This window comes from Periplaneta americana, chromosome 2 (assembly GCF_040183065.1).
Source record: "Periplaneta americana isolate PAMFEO1 chromosome 2, P.americana_PAMFEO1_priV1, whole genome shotgun sequence".
Lineage (NCBI taxonomy): Eukaryota > Metazoa > Arthropoda > Insecta > Blattodea > Blattidae > Periplaneta > Periplaneta americana.
Genome location: NC_091118.1, coordinates 77396313 through 77420870, shown reverse-complemented (window position 1 = coordinate 77420870; position 24558 = coordinate 77396313). Strand labels below are relative to the sequence as shown.

Here is a 24558-nt window from a genome sequence, read left to right as displayed (position 1 = left end):
GCATCCTATTATACATCCATCCTTGACAATGCACGCACACACACACACACACACACACGTGTCGTTGCCATTGCAAAAATACATGATCTGAGGTATGAACTGTTGCCATACCCACCTTATTCATCTGATATGGTTCCATCAGACTTCCATCTCTTCCCTATGCTCAAAATTTTTCTTGGTGGACGGAAATTCTTTTCAAACGAAGAACTGATAGCCGGAGTTGACAAATATTTTGCAGGCCTGGAGGAATCTAATTTTCGAGATGGAATAAAGACATTGGAACATCGATGAACCAAGTGCATTAGTGTACAGAGAAACTACATTGAAAAAAAAAAAAAAAAAAAAATAGATACGTTATTTTTTATTTCATTCCGAGAACTTATCAAATTACCCTCATACACTGGCTCACAAAACTTTTGTCCTATGAAATAATGTGGAAGTGAACTTTGTAAGATATTATGTTGGCAATATGTCTACATACCCAACTCCACATGTCCTGGGAAGGGAGGTATTTGAACTTTGAGTTGCAAGTATGTATCTAGCTAATCGAACCAAAGACAACCTTTTAGAGCAATAACGGTATAAGTAACCGACAGAAATAAAACATTGAGTCTATTTTGCATCGAAATGTTTAAAACATGTTGTTTATTTCTCTTGAGTATTATACAATATTCCAGGAAAATTTTTCATCTTCCCTGCACGTATAAATACCTTGTTGGATCATAAACATAGAATAGATCACATCACGTTTTGACAAGAATATTATGAATATCCATGGGAAAATGTAATATTTTCAGATTAAAAGATTTTCTCAAATACCAGTCATAGACCTATTCAAGTATTTCGTCCTATTGGGTCCACAAAGTTCCAGCCAGAATTATGTAACATCAACACAAAGCAGTGGACGTATTTCTGTCACTGTTTGGGAATGGATTTCCAGGCTATGAGGAGGAACTCTGTGTAAAATTGAAGAGAATTTGACTTCCCAGCAATATATCCACATACTGGAAAATACAGTATGCCACCTAGCATGCACATGTTGCAACCTGATATAATTACATCTTTTCAACAGGACAATTTCTCCATCTACACATCTTTGTTGTAGCTTATCAGATATGGTTCCAATATCATGTCTGGTGTTGAAAGCACAGACATTTGTTATTTCTATGTTCTTTGCTTATTTTCCAGTTCGTTATCCACATTTTCGTTCCATTACTATATGAGAGTAATATGCAAATTTTTTTTATGCATGCAAAATATAAATTAAACTGCTATATCCTACAGGTTATAATTGACAATCAAGTTTTAAATTATACACATATCCATAAAAATTTGTCTTAATAAAATTATTTAATAATAATAATAATAATAATAATAATAATAATAATCCGTGGCGCTACAGCCCGTGAAGGGCCTAAACCGACCAGCCGGCTGCTGGCCTCACGCCCACATGCCGAAGCAGAGGTGGACGATCATCCAACCAGAATGGAGGTATCGTGTGGTTAGCACAATGATCCCCCCAGCCATTATAGCTGAATAAAATTATTTACCCAGTTTTTTAGAATATTAATCTACTGATTGTTAGTGACACCTTTATTCAATGTAATTTTATTAACGTAGTGCTATTACCATGACAACAGCCAAAGAAAAATAAGCTATACGCACATTATAACGGAAAGAACCGTGGTGTGAGGAGGAGCTACAAAATGCCGTGTGTATTACATTTATCTTTATCACTAGACCACTAAGTAAACATATTCTCTTTAAGTTTAATAAGTAGATTGGTTCAACCTTTGTGTTGTGAAGAGGGGTGGTTTGTTACCTGCGGGGAGACTACCTGCCGCCTACGCTACTGTCCTAGAGTGAGTACAAATACCAACTTAAGAACGAGAAAAACTGTACAGTGTATCGGCCAAAAGTTTTGTGAGCCAGTGTACATAATAAACTAACCTTTGTCTAACGGAAAATCTGAGACTGATACATAATATAAAGCACTCACAAGCATCCCACACCCATGACTTGGAAGGGCGCGTGCAGTGGCTTTATCCTCTGCATCCATGGGTAGCGCTCCAGCCGCTCCATGATAATTGGCAAGATAGCTGCAACAGTAAATCTCTTGTAAATTGCGAGACTTTGTATTCTTAAAGGGACTGCATTTATAAAGCATTCCAGAGTTGATGCTGCTAAAACAACAAGGACTGGAAGAAAAGACTTCTGTGTGTAATGTTACATTTAATTTCTTGGCTCAAACATCTTTGCCGCATAACACAACTAAGTTACACATAACACAAGTCCACAAAATATAAGTTTGGACAGAACTCACCAACATTAAACATAACTCTACATAAACCACGAATATAAGCAAATAAGCTATATTGAAGTTATAACTGTATGACGAAACCAGCATCTACAACAATACATTGAGCACAACACCTGGACTCTACTGTAATAATTGCACATCTCTTACTTAGAACCAGTTTGCTACTATACAGCAACAATTCTACATCTTAATTGAGACCTGGAATCCAAGAGGGGCCAACTCCAATATCGAAATCGAGTTAGATACACGATTACATTGATTTCGTTACTGGGAATCTATATACCTAAAATAGAGGCCCAACTGCAACATTTAACCATGCTAAAGTGATGTGGAATATCTATCGGAACCAAAGAGAAACCCAACTCCAGGCACTTGGGCCTCTCTTGTACTCCATTAGGTAGTTGCTGCATTTTGTCGCTAGATGACAGCAGGAGCGTTCTACATCATTTGTTTGAAAATGGCTTCAGCTTCAGACAACGAATCATCTGCTGATAGTATAAGCGAAATTAGAATAAAAGGAAAGAAACATGAAAATGTATGAACTCAAAATAAAAGAAAGAAATGCAGAGCTGCAGATTTACTCAGAAAAGAATAAGGCTATGAGAGATTCACTAAAAACACAACTAAAAGTACACAAAAAGAAGGGAAGTATGTTTTATGATAAGTTAAAGAAGTGTGAAATAGAAGCTAGGGAAAACCCCGATACTGATATGTTATATTTTGATTTCATGCAAAACATTTCATACCCACATCTCCCTATTGGGCAGATGTTTTATTTGAGGCAATTGTGGCTACATAACTTTTCTGTTTACAGGGGAAAGTTAGGTAAATCAATTATGTTTATGTAGCCTGAAACAGAGGCTAAAAGGGGGGCAAATGAAGTGGTAAGCTGCCTGAATGAATATATTAATGCAAAGGTACATGCAGAGGTTAAAAAACTTTACACATTTAGTGATGGAGCTCCAGGATAAAATAAGAATCATTGCATGGTTGTATTTTTTTCTACACTGATCAAAATGAAGCGCTTTGAAAAGATTGTACATTACTTTCCAATCACAGGGCACAGTTTCTTGCCCTGTGATAGACATTTTGGTGTGACTGAGAGAATGAAAAGAAAAGAGGAGGAAATTCAGCATTAGAGTCATGTCAGGGCAAGAATTTCGGGATTATAAGAATCACTTCCTTCAGTATTTCAAAAAGGCAGCAACAAAAAATGGAGAAAAATTCAAAATATCTGAGTATAAAGTTTTTACCTACAATAAAACTCATGAGAATGAGATTGCAGTTTCACGAACATTGTCAAATATTGTGTTTGATTACTTCAGATTAACTAAGCCAAATTCTAAGCCGGATCTTCCCAATATACTTTTGTACACAAAATCATGTCCAGTGAAGGTTGCCAAAATTCGAGATTTAAACACAATCAAAAATCATCTAAGACATGACGTAGCCTCTTATATAGAATCACTGCAGTCAGCAGAAAACTTGTCCGATTCTGAGGACGATTAACATGTTAATGTGTATTGTATAACAAATAAAAATATTGTAAAGCAAAGTGATTACTTGTCATTTACATTATTGTTTGTAAATACCCACACACTAACCTTCAAAACCACTCAATATGGCTGCAAACTTGTATGTAAAGGCTTCGGAATCCAAGAGAGGGGCACAATATTTAATCACTTTGAAAATTTATTTCTCATGCAAATAATTAGTAGAAGCTTGTTGCCATGGTTATGAAAAGATGTCAGAGGCATTTTGTAGTAAAAGCAAGCATTTTTCAACGTCCCAAAAGTTTGATGTAATGGACTCGGGCCCCTCTTGGATTCCAGGTCTCAATTATTCTACAGACTTCATATGCCAATACATGTTCCTCTGTCTTCCTTCCACCAAGTTCAGCAACTTACTCATTCCTGGGGCACACATGATGATCCTCGAGATTACCACCTGCGTTATTCCTTTAGCTGCAGCAACCTGCAACAGATCAGACTGGCATCAGAGATTAAGGTTATGCATAAGGAAAAAGCGAACAGGAAAAGATGACGGAAAAAGATACATAAGAAAAGATTAGATGCAAGAAGGAGCAGAAAAGAGAGAGGAGAGGAAGATGAGAAAGAAATGCAAAAAAGGAGAAAGTTATGCATACAGAGGAGGCAAATAAGAGAAAGACAAAAAGAGAAAAAGGATGAAGATAGAAGAAAGAGGAAGAGAAGAAGGTGAAGAGTAGGACAGGAAGAAGAAAACAAAGAGACGCAGGAAGAAGAGAAAGAAGATAGAATTGAGAAAGAAAAGTAAATATAAAACATGGAACAGAAAATTAGGAGAAAAAATAAGAGAAAGGAGTAAAAGAAGATTACGCACATAAAGGAGATAGGGAATAAGAAAAAGAAAAGAGCAAAAAAACAGAGGTACGAGAGAACGGAGATGATACAGAAATATAAGACGAGAAAAACAGAAAGGGAAGGAGTCAAGTGGAAAAGATTAAAGTAGATTAGAATCGAGCAAAGTGGAATGCAGTGCCATCAAGTAGAGTACATTAGATTAGAACTGAGTCAAATGGAATGCAGTATGGAGTGGAGTGGAACAGAGTACAGCAAAGTACATTAGATTAGTACTGAGTCAAATGGAATGTTAATCCAAATGACATCAACAAATAATAAAGGAAAAGTGATGATTCAAGGAGAAATTGCTGATGAGTTTGATATCAACCTTGGTGTGAGGCAAGGTGATGTGCTTTCCACAATATTATTTAATATTGTGTTGGAAAGAGTAATTTAAAAAATTGACATCAATCCTGGGGCCATGATATATAACAGAATGGTTCAAACCTTGGCATATGCTGATGATGTTCTACTAATAAGTAGATCTGTGCAAGAATTACAGTAGAGCTTTACCCAACTAGAAGGTAGATGGATACACTGTAATAACATAACAATTGGAAGGAACAATTTTGAAAGAGTACAGAGCTTTAAATATCTCGGCAGTGTGATCACTGATAATATGGTACTGACAGAGGTTAAAGAAAGATTACAGGCAGGAAACAGATGCTATTGGGTCTTACTTCCTTTGTTACGATCTAGGGATCTCTCAAGAATTGGGAAAAAGAAAATATATAGAACAATAATCAGGCAGGTGGTTATATACATCTCCGAAACCCGGTCTTTACTAATAAATGAGGAAAGGAAAATTGCAGCATGGGAAAGGAAAATTCTGAGAAGAATATATGAACCCAAAATGGAAAATTAGAACTAACAAGGAACTTTACGAGATATATGGTGAACCGCATATAATGGGAGTAATTACAAGCACAAGGTTGAGATGGGCTGGCCATGTTGAAAGAACTGAAAATGGATCATTACTGAAAAAGATTTATAGAGGGAAGCCGGATGGTAGAAGATGTGTTGGGAGACCTAGGAAGAAATGGATTGAAGGCGTTGAAGATATAAAGCAGATGGGTATAAGGGCATGAAGGAGAAGAACTCAGGACAGAAGAGAATGGGCTTCTATTGCTAGGCAGGCTCTGTTCCTTCAAGGAATATAATCGCCATGGAGTAAGTAAGTAAGAGCAGAGTACATTAGATTACAACTGAATCAAGTGGAATGCAGTAGTGTGGAGTAGAGTAGAGCAGAGCAGAGTACATTAGATTAGAACTAAATCAATGGAATGCAGTAGTGTGCAGTGGAGTGAAATAGAGTAGAGTAGAGTACATTAGATTAGAACTGAGTCAAATGGAATGCAGTAGTGTGCAGTGGAGTGAAATAGAGTAGAGTAGAGTAGAGTAGAGTACATTAGATTAGAACTGAGTCAAATGGAATGCAGTAGTGTGCAGTGGAGTGAAATAGAGTAGAGTAGAGTACATTAGATTAGAACTGAGTCAAATGGAATGCAGTAGTGTGCAGTGAAGTGGAATAGAGTAGAACAGAGTACATTAGACTAGAACTGAGTCAAATGAAATGCAGTAGTGTGGAGTGGAGTGGAATGGAATAGAATAGAGTAGAGTACATTAGATTAGAACTGAGTCAAATGGAATGCAGTAGTGTGCAGTGAAGTGGAATAGAGTAGAACAGAATACATTAGATTAGAACTGACTCAAATGGAATGCAGTAGTGTGGAGTGGAGTGGAATAGGGTAGAGCAGAGTACATTAGATTAGAATCGAGTTGCATGGAATGCAGTGACATGAAATACAGTAATGTGGAGTGGAGTAGAATAGAAGAGAGTACAGTAGAATACATTAGAATGAAAGAAGAAAAGGCATTGATTCAATATGAAAAACTTATCAGATTACCAGGAAACAATTGGCATTCATACAGTCCTCTCTGTAGATTGAAAACTAAAAAAAGTTTCATACCCATTGTTCAAGAATTAAAACAGAAAATCAATATCCCGAATTTAAAAGAAAACTTACAAATTAAACCAAACCCTTTAACTCTATTAAATATAGAATATAATCTAAATTTAACAGAAGAAATACTGAAATCAGAAGTAAACACTGAAATACTGAAACAATTGTCATTAGAGACAATTAATATTATGTACCCTCCACAAAACTGGCTTCATTTATACACCGATGGATCCTTGATCTCCAGAGAACAAGGTGCTGGTGCAGGTGTTACGTGCTGTCTCTTCTCACTTTATAGATCTCTTGGATATGGAACAACAAGTTTTGATGATGAAATCATTGCAATAAGGGAAAGTCTCAGGAATCTTCTATGCCACATCAATAAATTTAGGAATGCAGTTATAATGTCAGACTCCAAAGCAGCTATTCTATAAATAGTCTCTAAACACACACCTTCATCTCAAACAGCAGAAATAACTAAAATGCTCTCTCAATTAATATCACTCAATAAAAGAATTGTATTCCAATGGATACCATCCCATTGTGGAATCCTGGGAAACGAGAATGAGGATGCTTTAGCAAAGAAGGGCAGCACTGCTACTTACAGACCTGTTACTAAATCTACGTATTACTCTGTGAAAAGATTTATTAAATCTACATACTTAGACTTCAACAAACAAAATTTGATAACACAATCTCAAGGAAAAAAATGGAACTCTCTGCATCAAAATCCACAGTTAATTCCCGATTTACCACGAAAATCGTCTGTAGCTGCATTTAGATTGGCAACAGGCCATGATTGTTTGGCCAAACACCTGCATAGAATTGTAATGTATCAGTCCCCTAACTGTCCATTGTGCAACTCAAACCAAGAAATGGAATCGGAACACCTCAAAATCTGTGCTTCAGTGGCTGGTCATGTTAATATCTTTGAAAAATATTGGAGTGCAAGAGGTCAAATGACTTTATTGTCAAACGCCTGGCATTAGAAAACAACAACAGCAACATTAGATTATTACCAAGTTAAATAGAATGCAGTAGTGTGAAGTGGATTAGAGTAGAGTAGAGTAGAGTAGAACTGAGTCGAGTAGAATGCAGTAAAATAGAGTGGAATGGAATGGGGTGAGTAGCATTGGGTAGGGTACAGTAGGATAGAGTAGCGTGTAATGGGATAAGATAGGATAGGGTAGGGTAGGGTAGGGTAGGGTAAGGTAGGGTAGAGTAGAGAAGAAAAGAGGAGGGGAAGAAAGAATAGAGGAGATGAGATTAATGGAAAAAGAGAAGAACTGGAAGAGACAGGAGTAGAGATGAGTAGAAGAAAAGGAGGATGATAAGATGATGAATTAGAAAGAGAATAAAAAGGAAAAGATAAGGAAGGACAGTAAGTTTGACGTCCACGTTGGCAGCTGAAAGTAGATTACAGATTGCAATATGAAGGGTACAGAGAAAGAACGAACAGAGTCACAATTTTCTTAAGGGTGATGTCATCATCTAATTCAGTATATTACTGCAAAATTTATTGTTGTTCCTAATGAAAATGTAGGAAAGGACGATTGTATCCATAGTGATAATTCTCCTTTATCAGTTTTGATAAGAAAAACACATAAATTTTGCAGTAATATACTGACTTAGATGATGTCACCCTTATGAGAATTGTGACTCTGTTCGCTCTTTCTCTGTACCCTTCATATCAGCACTCACAACCTCAAGGACAATATTAATTATCTATAAATTGCTCGCTTATATTTCTGAATGTGAGGACCTATCAGATATCTCATCACTTCATTAGCAAACAATTCCCAATCAAGTGCTACCCGAGGCTGTGTCCTATCACATATCACAAAGTGTTAACAATGACACACAAAGCAAGCAACTGACCCTGGACTGCGTGACTTTGTTGTCATTTTCGTCGTACACGTCTATCCCATACAACAGCTCATTTTGCCTCATCAGTGGGATGTTCACACAGTTGGCAGCTGCAACTGCAGCAAATGGTACATACCTCTGTAACACAACAATTCAAAACATAGTAAAACCTCATTTATACATTTCTATGAGATCTGAAGAAAAAGTGCATAAGTGAGAAAAACGCACAGCTGAAATGGCCTTTAGTAATATCTGAAATAGCATATTTAACACCATATGAATATTTGACAAAAATGTCAGTTATTTTGGACTGCTTACTTTTCTTTGCTCCTAATGAATAAACCATGCCCTCAGAGACTGGCTACATATTTATACTGATGGCTTCCTGCATGACAAAGAAGGCAGTGCTGGAGCTTCACTGTAGTATGTTCAGTTTTTATGTGTCAGCAGGATGTAACACAACTCATTTCGATGAAGAAATCCTGGCAATAGTTATGGCTTTATCACAACTACTAGGCAGGATAAACATATTCCAGAGAGCAGTAATCCTTACTGATTCTTCTCTGATATTCAAGCTATAGCATCATGCATGTTGCCATAAAATACTAGACACCCAGAAAGCTATTAATATTCTGCACACTGCAGCCTACAGTGGAATGAACAAGCTAGAGATGGAAGGAAAAATCACTAGCAGCGATTTTTCACCAGTGATTAAAAAATCACTTTCACTCCAGTGAGTGAACTGTTCATTAACCAGTGAAACAGTGATCAAGAGGTGATTTACTCACTGCACCATAAGCAACTGTAACATATCACTATTTCCTAGTGATTTCAACATACAGCTCAATGTCTTACTTGCAGTCTTCTGCCAACTGTTGAGTAATTTTTGAACTGCTTGATATTACATGGATTTTTTTTTTTTTCTTTTTAAGATTGTAATGATTTGTGATGAAGGAAAATATTGAAATTTCAGTGCTAAGTTTGGAGACTTTGAAGATTTTTAAGTTTTGATAATTTTTTAACTTCTGTAGGGGTTATAAAAATTGTGCACGAGAAGCTTTTATAACGAATTACCAACTTATGACTCCTGTGAGATGAATATATTCATAAACAGTGATTTTACTTTGCAGTCGCAAACACTTTCAACATAAAAATTGTTCGATAGCTATAATGTAGCTATATTCTAATGCACTGCTATAGTCCTTCTGCCCTTCTTGTTTCAAATATCACACACTAGATGTCCATGAAAACAATACTAGGGAAACCACCATTTGTTTATTATTTCATCCTAGACCTCTCGCATGTTATGTTGATAATTAGCAGATTAGCGAGGCTTTAAAAATTTTAGGGTAGCTCATCAGTGAAGCAAAAATTTCACTGGATTGTCAATGGACCCATAAGATCACATCTCCAATATTAATTCAAAACAGTTGATTGCTCGCATTTCGTAGTGAGAAATCACTCCCAATCGCCCCCACTCACTAGATCACTGCTCTACTAGTGATCAGCTGAATCAAGGCCACTCTATAATGCAGGTCTCTCGTCATCACTGGCAACTGGAAATCGCCTCTAATCACTGGATCACTGGTTAAAATCACCATGATCGAAAATGAGCTGTCACTGCTTCATCAGTGAGTGAAAAATCACGTTTTACCCCATCACTAGCAACAAGCAGATACTTTGGCTAAAAAGGGTACCAACACTGTACGAAAGAAAAATACAACATTGTAGTATTACCAGCATTCTGCAAAATTAATAATAAACTGACATTTCTAGAAAGACATACCTGAAAATTTTAAAATTGAAACTACAAATAAATCACGGTCAATTCTTCGAAATAAATCTGTAATACCAGAATCACCTAGATATGATTCAGTAGCAATGTCTTGGCTAATAAATGATATGACTGCTTGACAGCACGTTTATATAGAATCTCAATTTTTAAATCACCAAAATGTGTTCTGTGTAATAAAGAAGACTCAGTGATGGACAGGATCATCTTCACAAATGTACAAATTTGAGATCATCCCATCTGGACTCAACACCTAAATTATACTGAAAAGCAAGAAGATGAAAGAAGACCATCCAAGAGCCAGCGCAATATAGACTACTACTAAATTGTGTTAAATGTTCCATAATTTGTTTCATTACGTCATGATGTTTTATAAAAGTTTTACTCTTTATAAATGAACAACGGCATCATTAAGGACACAAGGTCTGAGATCATGTTGCGATGAAGTGCTCATTTAGTTTTTCATGTGGAATTGGAATTTTGTCTGTGTTCTGGTATTACCTAATCCTATGCTCGTAAGTTCCTCCATAATTTGGAAGATTCAGCTCTCTCGTTTAAGATATCGTGAAAATGTCACAGTTCCACATTCCTAACAGCTTGGATAGTCTTGTTACATAGACATATATGGGTATATGATTATGTCTGATTTCAAAGATGCATGTTTGTCATATCAGTCAATAACAAATTAATTAAATTGATCAATCAATCCATATACAGAGTGTAAATTCCATATAGTGTGCCATGGAATTTGTGCTGCGTCTGACTGTAGTTCAGTTTCGTTAATACATTTCAAGCCATGGCAAGTCATTTATTTTGATTTGGGTTCAGAATATTTCAAAGAGTAAATCAGGTATACAGAGTGAACCACAAGTATTGTCATTAATTTCAGGGGATATTTCAAACAAAAAAGTTCAATACAATTTTGCTAATTTTTGCTTCCTTTTCGAGATAACAAATGTTTTATATCAACCATTTCATAGTGTGTTTTGGGAAAACCATCGATTTAATTCCTAATATGTTCAGTCAATTTAAGACAGCAGTGTATCATGATAATAAATTATTGAAATTATTTTAGTTTTGTGCAGAAATTTGATCGAACAATTGTAACATTGTAAAATTCCTTTGCAGAACGAAAAGTTGTATTTGTTTTGATCAAATTTCTGCACTAAAGGACAAAACTAAAATTCTTTCAATCAGTAGTTAAATAATGTTTTTCTGTAACTGTCAAGGTTTTACCATAAAAAAATGTGTTTTGTGAGTCTATTTTTGAAAATAAGAATATACAGTCATTATTTACTTTGCCCGGTACGTACACTGAAGCAGTCGTTTGTTACTCTGTTGTGTATTGGTATGTGTTGGGCGCAAGATCATTGGCAATGGCATTCACGTTGAGTCAAAATGTAAACAAATAATTAGACTACTACCAATCTTAAAAACATAGTATTTTACAAATTAAAAATAAAATTATAATAAATAATTAAATTTCACTAGACAGTGTGTTCAGGTAAGTACTGTCTATATAATCTTGGGAGTTTACATATAATTTACACCCTATATAATGCCATGGTATGACATTCCCAGCACTGCACAGTGTCCATATAATGAACACTTTGTTTGGAAAGTTGGTAACAATTACGTCAAGTAGTGATTCGGAAAACTGTGTATGATGGGCAGCATTTAGGGGCAAAATCGTTAAATCAGGAGCCTGGAACATTCTATTAAGTATGCAATATTAACTCTAATATACTCTAAACATCAAAATTAGAAAAGTCGTCTGCTAGAGATCTGTGTCTTTGATGAGCGTTTCTAGTAAAGGATTGGAATACATGGGGACACGTTGTGGTGTACATAAATTGTAAGATTTCCCAGACTTGTAATCTAATGTAACCAATGGGTCCTGCAATTATTTAAAATTTCAGGAAAATTTTAGATTAAATTTTGTTTTTATTTGTATTATTTTTGTTACAGTTCATGTAGCTATTTTACTCTATTAACATTAGTATTAATTAGTACAAATTCTATAGGTCTATAGACAAAAACATTAGTATTTCATGAAGTGTTACAGTTGATGTATAATTCTGTGCATATTTTTAAACAATTTAAAATCTGGTAACCTTGCTTAGCTCTCTCTCTTGCAGCACCATGTAATCGGATCATTTCTTAGTTTGTTTACAAACCACTGAAGCGCAGCACTACGCCAAATACCTGCAGCAGGGGCGAAGCCCTCCTTTGCCAGAACGTCTTGCAGCCAACAGCTGTGAACATGGCTGAGGCAGTGGCAGATATATAGGCCACTCCGAGCTGCGTGGTAGTGGTTGGGGACTTGGCATTACGGTTTGTGTAGTTCACAAGTGCATTGAAGGACTGGTTCACCCACTGCCAGAACACTACGGCTGGTGCTGTTCTGTAACATAAAATATCAACCTATATACTGCAAACATTGTTTTAAATGAAAATACACATTTCAAAACATTCATTTTTATAGGCTTTAACGCATGCACTTACTGTAGCACCATCATCAACACTGGTGCTATAGCCTATTTCAGGTCTTGATCACCCTTCTATTCATTCCTATCTTCCGCCTTCCCCTTCTACTCTTGTTATGTCATTTGTTATCTTGTGAAACCAAATGCAAGTATGCGCAGCAGCTTATAGTAAGAACCTTATGGTGGTGGTAGTGAGTTAGCTAGCTACGAGTGACAGTATAGTGAGGGAGGGAAGCTTCTCAGTCCATTTTCTGCTTTCCCTCACATACAGGTTGGTTTCACAAGATAACAAATGGCCTATACTCCCAGTGCTTTCAAATCCTTTCAGTACTGTCCAGCCATCTAATGTTAGGACGTCCAACTCTTCTCATGCCATCCTTTTTTGCCAATGAAACTTTATGGTATTGGTATGGATGTCTTCTTTTCTATATACAGTCATCTAATTCTTGATGTTTTAATTGCTCCCATTGTACCAGTGTCACCATAAGTCTCATATAGTTCGTCATTGTATCCAATTCGCCAGTTACTGTTTACACATTGTACCAAAAAAATATTTACTGTACCTTTTAATATTTTTTATATTTGTCAGTCAATTTCACAATTCATTGTTATGGTGGTTCTTTACACACCTTTTAATATTAATAAATTAATAACATAATTTGATTTCCTTTTAAAAATTTGTGGTTATTTTTCCTCTAACCATTCCAACATCACATGAAATTTGTGAATATTTATAAAATCGCGTGTTTAATTACTCTACAAAATTTTCCCAACAAAAATCTAAGTTAAAATTTGTGTTAAAATGTGTTTTTTTTTTTCAAATGAACAACTTGTCAAGTTATTCCGCACTACTAGTCATTGCAATATATATATATATATATATATTTTTTTTTTACTAATGCCGTACATACTGACATGTAGCTATTTGTGCCTTTGCCTACTTGTTGACAATAATTATGAAGAATCCAGTTCTGAGGTTGGGACACCCATTAGATTGGATTTTGTTAGCACCGTATGATAGGATGACACCGGTATGAAAGTAGGTAGAAGATGAAGGTGGTAATGACGACAAAATGAATCCAGGGTGCAGTGCCAGAACTTACCCAGCATTTGCTCTTAATGGGTCGTGGGAAAACCCCGATAACTTGTCACAACTAGGATTCGATCCCGGGCTTGCTAATTTCGTAGTCAGATACTTTTACCACTACTCCAAAAAAAAAAAATGGTTTATTTAAGGACACTCGCAACTGCAGAGATTATATTAGCGTCGCCAGTGTGCAGAAATTTTGTCCCACAGTTCTTTTACATGCCAGTAAATCTAGTGACATGAGCCTATCACATTTAAACACACTTAAATGCCATCAACCTCGATCGGAATCGAACCTGCAACCTCGAGCACAGAAGGCCAGTGCTATACCAACTACACTACCAAGGGCGACCCCACTACTTCAAAACAGTGGACTTTCCAAAAAAAGTATTTCGAGTGAAAGAAAATAATAAAAATAAAATACTATATAAATTTAGGTATATTCACAAAAATCAGCATTTTAAAAGGGACATCTTTCTTTTGGATTAGTCCCACATAACATATGGCTTTATGAAAGAGATCCAATTCTGCTTCGGTATAAAGCAATCTTCACTAACAGCAGTGGCCACCTCACTTAGACTGGAGCTTTTCAATGTAAAATATTAGCAAGAAAAAGTTAAAAAAAAAAATGTATAAGCCTATAAATGGAAGGTAGAAAATAGAAAATATTGAAGAATACTGGGTTTGCAGTGAAAGATCTGCCCATGGGCAGAACACTATGAATGAATGAAGCCTATAGCAATTTTTCCGAAATGTACGAGTTTGAGAATATTATTGGGCTGCTTATTTCGTTTCTTTCTATCTCATAAAAGAAATAAAATATTAAAGAAAAATAGTTTGGATAGATTTCCAGTTCGTGGCTATTTTGTGCTATGATTTTAAATAAAGAGCTATTCATGTTTACTACAAATTAGGTACATGTCATATGCATCCTTCCTGGATAATTCCGTCAATTGTCCCAGAAGAAAATACAAAATATCTCGGTGTTAGCTACCACACTTCTACTGTATTTGCTGCAGCCAAGTGTATGGAAAAGTTAAAGAACAAACTAGATATCCTTGCATCAACTCCTCTATCACAAAACCACCAGAAGTATTCTGTGTTATGCAGCTTCATCTGTTCATCTGCCCTACTTTGATTTATCAGTTTCAAACAACACCACTGAATAAAATATCAGCCAAATTTTTTTCTGATAATGTTCTCATCAAAAACGAAGTTGAAGGAAACAATGCAGCTTCCTACCGCTACACCAGACTGTATGCTTTATGCTGACAGAAAATGAAGAGCATAAGGGAAGAACGTGGTAAAACTGAAATTATCGACTTTCTGTTTTAGATGTCATGTAACAGCTTAGGTAGTGTTTATCTGTGCAGTTTAACTGTACAGAACAACAACCTATTAGTCCAAAAAAATACGAACTATGATAACCCAAAGACAATAGATTATAATGGGTCTTGAAACTTTCAACTTGCTCTCCTGTAAAAACAGTAAAACGTGACTGATCAGGTTTTCCCCCTGTGGTCTTCAAATACAAGGGATTGGGACTATTTAACTCTAGCTGGGAAGTTCCCCCCCCCATCCCCATATCAATGCATGTCAGAGCTTATAACAATCACAAAACATCTATGTAAACACTTGTCGCAACTTGTCTAATGAAACTGTTGTTCGTTTAAATAAACTTGAATTTCAGAGGATCTCTTCTTATTCACTTCATGTGAAAAAATTGAGATAAGAGCTCAGGGAGCGAGCAATTCAATCCTGGTGCTCTTTAAATCAGGAAAGGAAAGGCATCATCCTCTATAAGAAGTTCACTCATGCCAATAAATGGATCCGACAACCTGACTGCCTCACTGCAGTGAATGGAGATTAGCTCTTAAAATTACAGTAATGTTTGTCAGCTACATGCTTTACCAGGAAGGTCCTGAGACAAAAACCACTATCGCCATTGTATCAGTAAGATTGAAACTCTTGACCATGTTTTGAGTGTCTGTCCTTTCAGCGAGACACTCCATGATTGCTGAAGCCTTGGAGATGAAAGGTATCACTGTACAAGAAGTCCATGGCATCTCTCAAGAGGAATTCTGTTTGTGAATTGACATGCTTGTCATTCCAGCAGAGTCTACATCTGCCTACATTAACGATCCAACAGTTAAGAGTCGAAGCACAGGAGCAATAAAATGCAGAATTTATGAGCCCACAATTCCATATTATTTGCAGAAATATCACCTCATCTCCACTGAAGTTGTAGGGCTAATGTTGGAGCTAGGGGCACAATATCTCGTCTCTTTATCAGTTTCTGCAAGAAGTTCCAGTTGAAAAATGACTTCATTCATGATGTTTCCCTTCCTGCTATCAGAGATCACTTGCCATTTTAAAACACTATCTGCACTTTGTTTCTTAACAAGAACTTTTATTCGAATGTTTAATCTGTTTGTTTACTATATTCTATTATCTTTCTATTCTCAATTTCTCTTTTTTGTTTGTTTCCTACATTTCTCTTTTGTGATCTTTCCTGTTCTGTTCTCTAATTTCAATTCTGTCTTTGCTCCGTGTGTTAGTTATGCTTTGTTCAATGAGGAGTCCCATTATTGAAAAGCTGAAGGAGTGTCTTCTAAATAAATACAAAATCAGTCCAATATTTTTGTTTCAACATATCTTCGAGTACTGTGGGTTTCTGTCTCAACCATTGGTAGTGAAAGAGGATTTTCGATGTATTAAAATATTTGTATTTAATTGACGAGTTAGTTCGTCGTGTTCAAATGTTGAAACTATTCTCAGTCTTTATATTCAGGAGAAGGATAATTAAGTGCTGTAAATTGGTGTAATATTTGCTGCTTGGGATAAGATTAAACTCACCCCAGTTCGTAAATTCGTCAGAGTACTTTTCAATACTTTTTCTAAATATGTGTAAACTGATGTTAAGCATGACTAGAGTTACTTTTCAAGAAAAAAAAAATGTATTTTTGTCTGCTCTCAAAAAAGCTGAAAGTTAGAACTTATAAAAAGTCATATTACCGGTTGTTCTGTATGGTTGTGAAACTTGGACTCTCACTTTGAGAAAGGAATAGAGGTTAAGGGTGTTGGAATTAACGAAATATGCGAAATGTTTGAACACATATCTCATGGAGGTAATTAAGAAAATGAATAACAATCCTGAAATGCAACAAAATAAGCTCACAGTCACGAAATGGTACTTCAAAACATGTTTTTCCCCCCACCCCACAATTAATAGGTTCATTTACTTGAATTTATACATAAAATAATGACAAAAAAAATTCTTCTCATGAACTTAATTTTTGTGCAACTTAGAAAAAGTATCTTTCATTAGTACTGCATAAAATTGGAGTATTTGTGTCCAGGGCCTGATTTAGGCAGGAGCCTATGGTGCCTCCGCTCAGGGCCTCATGATTCTGGGGGCCTCAAAATCCAGCAACAAGATTTTTTAAAATGAATTAATGCAAATGGAAAAGACAACAAATCTAGCAACTGAAAATCAAAATTGAGAAAATAAGTAATTACCTGATTAATTATTATGTTAGAAAACGCATCAAAAATCACTTTATTGTTTTACATTTAGATTGGTAAGTGGACTGCCGAGTTTAATGTGTTCAACTTGTAAAAATTGATTACCATGTACAGTTTATTCAAATTATAACAATAGGACCATTTAAATAATTAATAATGAATTCAGCAGCCAAAGTCAACCAAGTTAAACCAAGTGCCTAGTGCTTGTGTTCCTTGTAGCTTATGTAATTTCTATTTATTTATTTATCTATTTATGTTCATAACAGGGCAAAGCCCCAACTACAATAGACAGTTGGTATATCAATGTGTAGTGGTAGTATTAAAGTGTTTTTGTAGGAATTTTCATAATTAAAAATGGAATTCCTAAGAAAATTTGAGTTAGGAGTCATTAAAAGAAAAAGGAAAGCTATTGAAATTCAACAACAGGAAAAGCAACGCTGATCATTGAGCAAGTATTCATTCATATGCTACTAGCAGTAACTCCTTTACCCACAGAGACCCTCCAGTTTCAAAAGTTAAGAATGTTTTAACGCAGACTAATGAAGATTTTGGTATACAGACAACAATCCACCACAGCTACTAAACTGTGGACAGCCAAGGTACTTTTTTTTTTTTGTATATGCCTAAGCCATAATTTAGGAAAAATGAACATTCCTTCTAAACTCCTGAATTACTGTATTAGAGGAAACAAGGGATAGTACAACCAATGCAATCAGCTTTGACCTGTCTTGTGCTACACATAATCACTGATTACCTTAAAGAACTACTTCATTTTAAATTGTTCTTCTCAGAATAGAGAATTAATAAAAAACCTCTGTGAAATAAATACATGGTGAAAGAGATAGGTAACAGAATTATCATATATGAAAAGAAGGGGCCTCATAAAGAAAATTAAGCTCCGAGTTTCTGAAATTGTAAATCAGGCCCTGTTCGTGTCGCCAAATTGTCTTTTGTGTTCAAAGGAAGAAGAAATTAATGAGAGACACTTATTAATATGTGATGCACTTTTAACATTTAAAGGACCCCATCTCTAAATATTGGGAGACGAGAAGAAGAATGACTTTACTGTCAAATTCAGAGCATTAGATACATACATCTTTCATTAGTTTTACTTCACACTGTAATATAAAACAGAAAATGTATCGGTGAGTATACAATGAACTGTATCATAACTAAAAAATGTTGTACACAATATTTATTGTAACAGGGATTAAGTGAAACATAAATTTTGATTTCATTACCTTTTTAAAATACTGTAAAATAATAATGACGTAACACAGAAAATATATTAATAAGTATGCAATGAATTATGATTCGATCTAAACAAGAAGTTGTCCTGTCCCTTTTACAGTCTTTCGCGAAAAAAAAAAAAAAAAAAAACAGATAAGCCTTTCAAATAAAGTAACAAATTGAATTTGGCTGTCTTCTAAAGCTTTGTGTCACTTGTAAACAACAATCCTACAACGTCCTTGCAGAAATCTAAGAGTTTGCACACTAGTTCTAATTTACAAGCTCTTTGAATCGGACGATAAGAGCAAATTAAACACAGAATAAACATGGGAAATGGCTGTTATTATTCGATTGAGAAGCTTTTATCATTATCATTTAATGTTCATAATATAAAAATTATCACAGTTGGTTTTGTCCCCCTTTTTAAAAATAGGTACAATTATGGACTCCTTCCATTGTTCTGGTACAATTTCCTTTTCCCAAATAGCAAGTACAAGTTTATAAATTTCGCTATATAATGCACTCCCACCCTCTTGAGAAGATTAACTCCGTACATAGATGAAATTATTGGGGATCATCAGTGCGGTTTTCGGCGTAATAGATCGACTATTGATCAGATTTTTTGTATTCGACAGATAATGGAGAAAAAATGAGAGTATAAGGGTACAGTACATCAGTTATTCATAGATTTCAAAAAGGCTTATGACTCGGTTAAGAGGGAAGTATTATATGATATTCTTATTGAATTTGATATTCCCAAGAAACTAGTTCGATTAATTAAAATGTGTCTCAGTGAAACATACAGTAGAGTCCGTATAGGTCAGTTTCTATCTGATGCTTTTCCAATTCACTGCGGGCTGAAGCAGGGAGATGCACCATCACCTTTACTTTTTAACTTCGCTCTAGAATATGCCACTAGGAAAGTTCAGGATAACAGGCAGGGTTTGGAATTGAACGAGTTACATCAGGTTCTTGTCTATGCGGATGACGTGAATATGTTAGGAGAAAATACACAAACGATTAGGGAAAACACGGAAATTTTACTTGAAGCAAGTAGAGCGATCGGTTTGGAAGTAAATCCCGAAAAGACAAAGTATATGATTATGTCTCGTGACCAGAATATTGTACGAAATGGAAATATAAAAATTGGAGATTTATCCTTCGAAGAGGTGGAAAAATTCAAATATCTTGGAGCAACAGTAACAAATATAAATGACACTCGGGAGGAAATTAAACGCAGAATAAATATGGGAAATGCGTGTTATTATTCGGTTGAGAAGCTCTTATCATCCAGTCTGCTGTCCAAAAATCTGAAAGTTAGAATTTATAAAACAGTTATATTACAGGTTGTTCTGTATGGTTGTGAAACTTGGACTCTCACTCTGAGAGAGGAACATAGGTCCAGGGTGTTTGAGAATAAGGTGCTAAGGAAAATATTTGGGGCTAAGCGGGATGAAGTTACAGGAGAATGGAGAAAGTTACACAACACAGAACTGCACGCATTGTATTCTTCACCTGACATAATTAGGAACATTAAATCCAGACGTTTGAGATGGGCAGGGCATGTAGCACGTATGGGCGAATCCAGAAATGCATATAGAGTGTTAGTTGGGAGACCGGAGGGAAAAAGACCTTTAGGGAGGCCGAGACGTAGATGGGAGGATATTAAAATGGATTTGAGGGAGGTGGGGTATGATTATAGAGACTGGATTAATCTTGCACAGGATAGGGACCGCTGGCGGGCTTATGTGAGGGCGGCAATGAACTTTCGGGTTCCTTAAAAGCCATTTGTAAGTAAGTAATATAAAAATTATCAGGAAATTTGTAGCAATGAAATTAATAACAACCAGTGGTGGCTGATTAATTGAGGCAAGTGAGGCCAGGCCAGGCATAATTAAATTTTGTGTTTTTATATAATATCTTAGTCATTTGAATGAAGCATATATATGTATTGCTGTAGAAGTATTTGAAAACTTTGTGATGTATGTAGACCTGTTCTACAGTAAAATTTGTTCCTGAGGCCAGGATTGCTCGTGCTGGGTCTGCTTTCTGCATTTCATATGTTTTCGTGGGCTTTCAGGTTGCACTTGAAACGTTGTAGCTGAGACACAATTCGTTTGGCCTCGTGGCCTGGTCAGCTTTCACTCTTCCCATCCATTGACCAGTATCAAGGGTGGAATGGGGTGGGTATAGCAGTGGTGACTTGTCTTCCTAAATAGGCCATAAATAACATAAAAATTTCCGCTGTTTAGCAGGCAGAGATCCACACTGTTCTCTCACCTTATGTCTTTTTATGACTTAAGTGAGGTATAGTACTATTGTACTTCGTAGTACAGTAGTGAGTGTGGTTCAATGTTTTATGTGTTTCGGGAAAATATAAACAGAAACAGATGCGAGAAATAATGATGATGTAGTTAATCTATTGTTAGAGTGTCCTTTTTCGAGAAGAAATGATATCGAAAGAAAGGAAGTTTTAAATAAAGATATCTGTAGTGCTCGGGAAAAGTGACACAAGTCAGTTTCCACAAACCTTTTTTGATAATTTATTGACAACTTACAAAACATCTGTTCACTTGGAAAAAAATACATAGGTATTCCTTCCATTACAATAATTCATACAGAAAAAAATCAAATCGACAAACCAGTGTAAGTTGTCAATAAATTATCAAAAAAGATTTGTGAAAACTGACTTATGTCACTTTTCCCAAGCACTGCAGATATAGCCTACCGAGATACCTACGCCATCGCTGACAATTTTTCTGACAGATAATCTCAAAACGAGAGTTTCTATTGCATCCTGATATGGGCAACATAAATGGTTAAATAATGTGATGCAAAAAAACTTAAAAACAAAAATAAACCTTGTTTGTTGCTGTCAAAGGAAAAAAATAAACAAAAAGAGAGAAAGAACATGTGTGTACCAAGAGCTTCAGCGATCTGAAAAATATTTCCAGGGGAATTTCAACATACACTTCTTCAGCTGAGCATAATATGGGTTGCTTCACCACACTCAAACAATCACTGAAACAAACTCACAGCATAGTAACTTTTTTGATGAGTGACATTATTACTTTTCATTAATAATAATAATGATGATGATGATGATGATGATGATGATGATGATGATAATAATAATAATAATAATAATAATAATAATAGGCATAATAACACAGTAATAATGATATTAATAATAATTAATATCATGAATAAACATTTCCTATCAGAGGCAATTAAACTAGTTGCATTTGGCATCATAGAGGATTTCGGTCACCAGCCGCTACTGATAACATTTCAACATATCACGAAATATTAACCAAAAGTTTCATATTTCCACGAAATATACACCGGAATCATAAAATAAGCATAAAAACAAATGTAAAATAACCATCACAGTTGTTACTTTCGTCTGCTTTTCTTTGATACTCACTCTGCTTCTCTTACGATTTTGTCTAGATTGTGATATTGTTACAGTAAGAATATGTACTTACTTACAAATGGGCTTTAAGGAACCCAGAGGTTCATTGCCGCCCTCACATAAGCCCACTATCGGTCCCTATCCTGAGAAAAATTAATCTGGTCCCTACCATCATATCCCATCTCCCTCAAATTCATTTTAATATTATCCTCCCATTGGCAAACAAACAGACAGACAGTATGCATAAAACCACTTCTATGGTATCAGTAATGATAAAAATGTAGCAAACATCCATCATAATTCACAACTTACAGTGTCAGATGCTTCTTGTCTTTGTTGTGTTCACTGTGGGGAAGGGTGCCCTTCATGTCTATTATGATATTAAAGAAATTTGACTAAGGTTTACGTATATTCCCTTACTTTCCTTCTGTGCTTATCACACCAATGAGCACAAAACTTTACCTGACTGTCGATAGTTTTGAACTTATCACGTTTTTCCCCTGTGCTCTTTAGATACTACATCATAGAACAATGTTACACTAAAACCTCTATTTTACAATTTTGGTGAAGAGACGGAATTGTTTTCACCTTTACAGTACATATCACTAGAAAACAATTGCCACGAAAAGGAAAACACTTTCCCTCGTGGAAAAAGTTAACTTAATTCCTGAATTGGAAAAAAATCCAAATGCGAAGATATCTGGCGAGAAGACTTGACTGCCCTTAATGTTTTCCACTTTTTGTTTGTACAGTATTAGCCATAATTTACTTGTTGTAGTTTATTTTGCAAATAAATTAAATTTTTGCACAAGTATTCAAAACTTTTTAAACAAAAATAGCAAGCCCCTATTTAGTATCAACCCCCATTTGAGGTTAATTGAGCCGTTGAGAGCAGAAGTGGTGTAAGTCAAAAATGGGTAATGAGGGTTAAAGTAAACATTCTGTAAAATACAGCGCAAAGTATCAATTAATATTGAATTTATTTAAACTGTTAGTGGTCAGTGGATAGCACGAAGGACATATTAATTGCTACTTTGCGCTGTATTTTACAGAATTTTTACTTTAAACCTCATTACCCAATTTTGACTTAGACCACTTCTGCACTGAACGGCTCAATTATTCTGTATCCCCAGAAAAACGTTAAATAGAGGTCTTACTGTACATGTAGTGAGTCTCACAGAGGACCCAACCTGTAGAAAATGTGGAACAGAAATAAGTCATCAACTCCATGTTAAAGCCGCACAAGCATTGACATCTTGGGAAACACATGTTGTCTCTTGAGAGGAACCAGAAAATTAAATCCAGCAGTATCGTGAAGCTGGTTCCCCATTGTGGTCTTCTGGGATTATTTTCAGTTTATGGGGCGCACAATGGAACATCTATCCTAAGTGTTTCTGTAGCTGTCCACTCACTCAGTTAAGAAGAAGAAAAAGAAGAAGTGAAAGAAAGAAGACATGTACCTGTCATATTTCTTACCTGTAGAACTGTAGCATTGCTCCAGTGATGGCCATACCACCCGGTACCTGGAACGACATGCGTCCAAACACATTCTGCTTATCTCCTGTATCAGGATGAAAGGCTGATTCATACAGCTTCTTCGCATATATGACCTGCTCTCGTGTTGTTCCTGGAGGCTCCTTGCCCACCCTGCAATAAAGAATATATCTTGTTTAAATCACAATGCTCTGGTTTCATGGCAAATTTACGGGATAATAAGAGGAAACCAAAACTAATTTATCAGTTTTCCTTTCTTTCTTCTTCATTAGTCCTAAAATTATCTTATTCCCATTCAATATAAGTTAATTGGAATGCATGACTAAAAACTAGAGACCTAGAAAAAAAACTTGTTGCTTAGTAAACTCTCTGAAGACAGGTCTGAACCTCACAAGTTACGCCAATAAGACTGTTACTAAATCTATGTATTACTCTGTGAAAAGATTTATTAAATCTACATACTTAGACTTTAACAAACAAAATTTGATAACACAATCTCAAGGGAAAAAATGGAACTCTCTGCATCATAATCCACAGTCAATTCCTGATTTACCAAGCAAATCGTCTGTAGCTGCATTTAGATTGGCAACAGGCCATGACTGTTTGGCCAAACACCTGCATAGAATTGGAATATATAAGTCCCCTAACTGCCCACTGTGCAACTCAAACCAAGAAATAGATTCGGAACCTCAAAATCTGTGCTTCAGTGGCTGACCATGACAATATCTTTGAAAAATATTGGAGTGCAACAAGTCAAATGACTTTGTCAAACGCCTGGCATTAGAAAACACCACCACCACCAATAAGACATCACTCAAGAGGCAACTAAGCCAGAAGATAATGGGGTAGGATGGTCGGTTCCTTTCCCCTCTCCAAGGCATACATCGCTGACTAACTACATATTATACTATTCAGACTAGAGATGTATACAAACAATTGTTCTTCCTCTGACACATATCATCAAGTGAGATGTACTGCCAGATAATAGAAGTACTTATCAA

At 35.7% G+C, this 24558-nt stretch overlaps 1 protein-coding gene across 2 annotated transcripts in view; it reads right to left on the bottom strand.

Moving 5' to 3' along the window:
• Sfxn2 (sideroflexin 2) overlaps positions 1-24558 on the bottom strand; it is a 90035-nt gene that overhangs the window by 58509 nt on the left and 6968 nt on the right. For both annotated transcript variants that reach the window (XR_011330910.1, XM_069818005.1), the window contains exons 2-6: positions 23540-23710; positions 12526-12724; positions 8541-8666; positions 4228-4294; positions 2000-2099 (exon numbers count right to left, since the gene is read on the bottom strand). Coding sequence is in view for 1 of the 2 variants with exons in the window: in XM_069818005.1 (XP_069674106.1) it covers positions 2000-2099; positions 4228-4294; positions 8541-8666; positions 12526-12724; positions 23540-23710 (663 nt within the window). In the remaining variant the exon portion in view is untranslated. The remainder of the gene's footprint in view (positions 1-1999; positions 2100-4227; positions 4295-8540; positions 8667-12525; positions 12725-23539; positions 23711-24558) is intronic.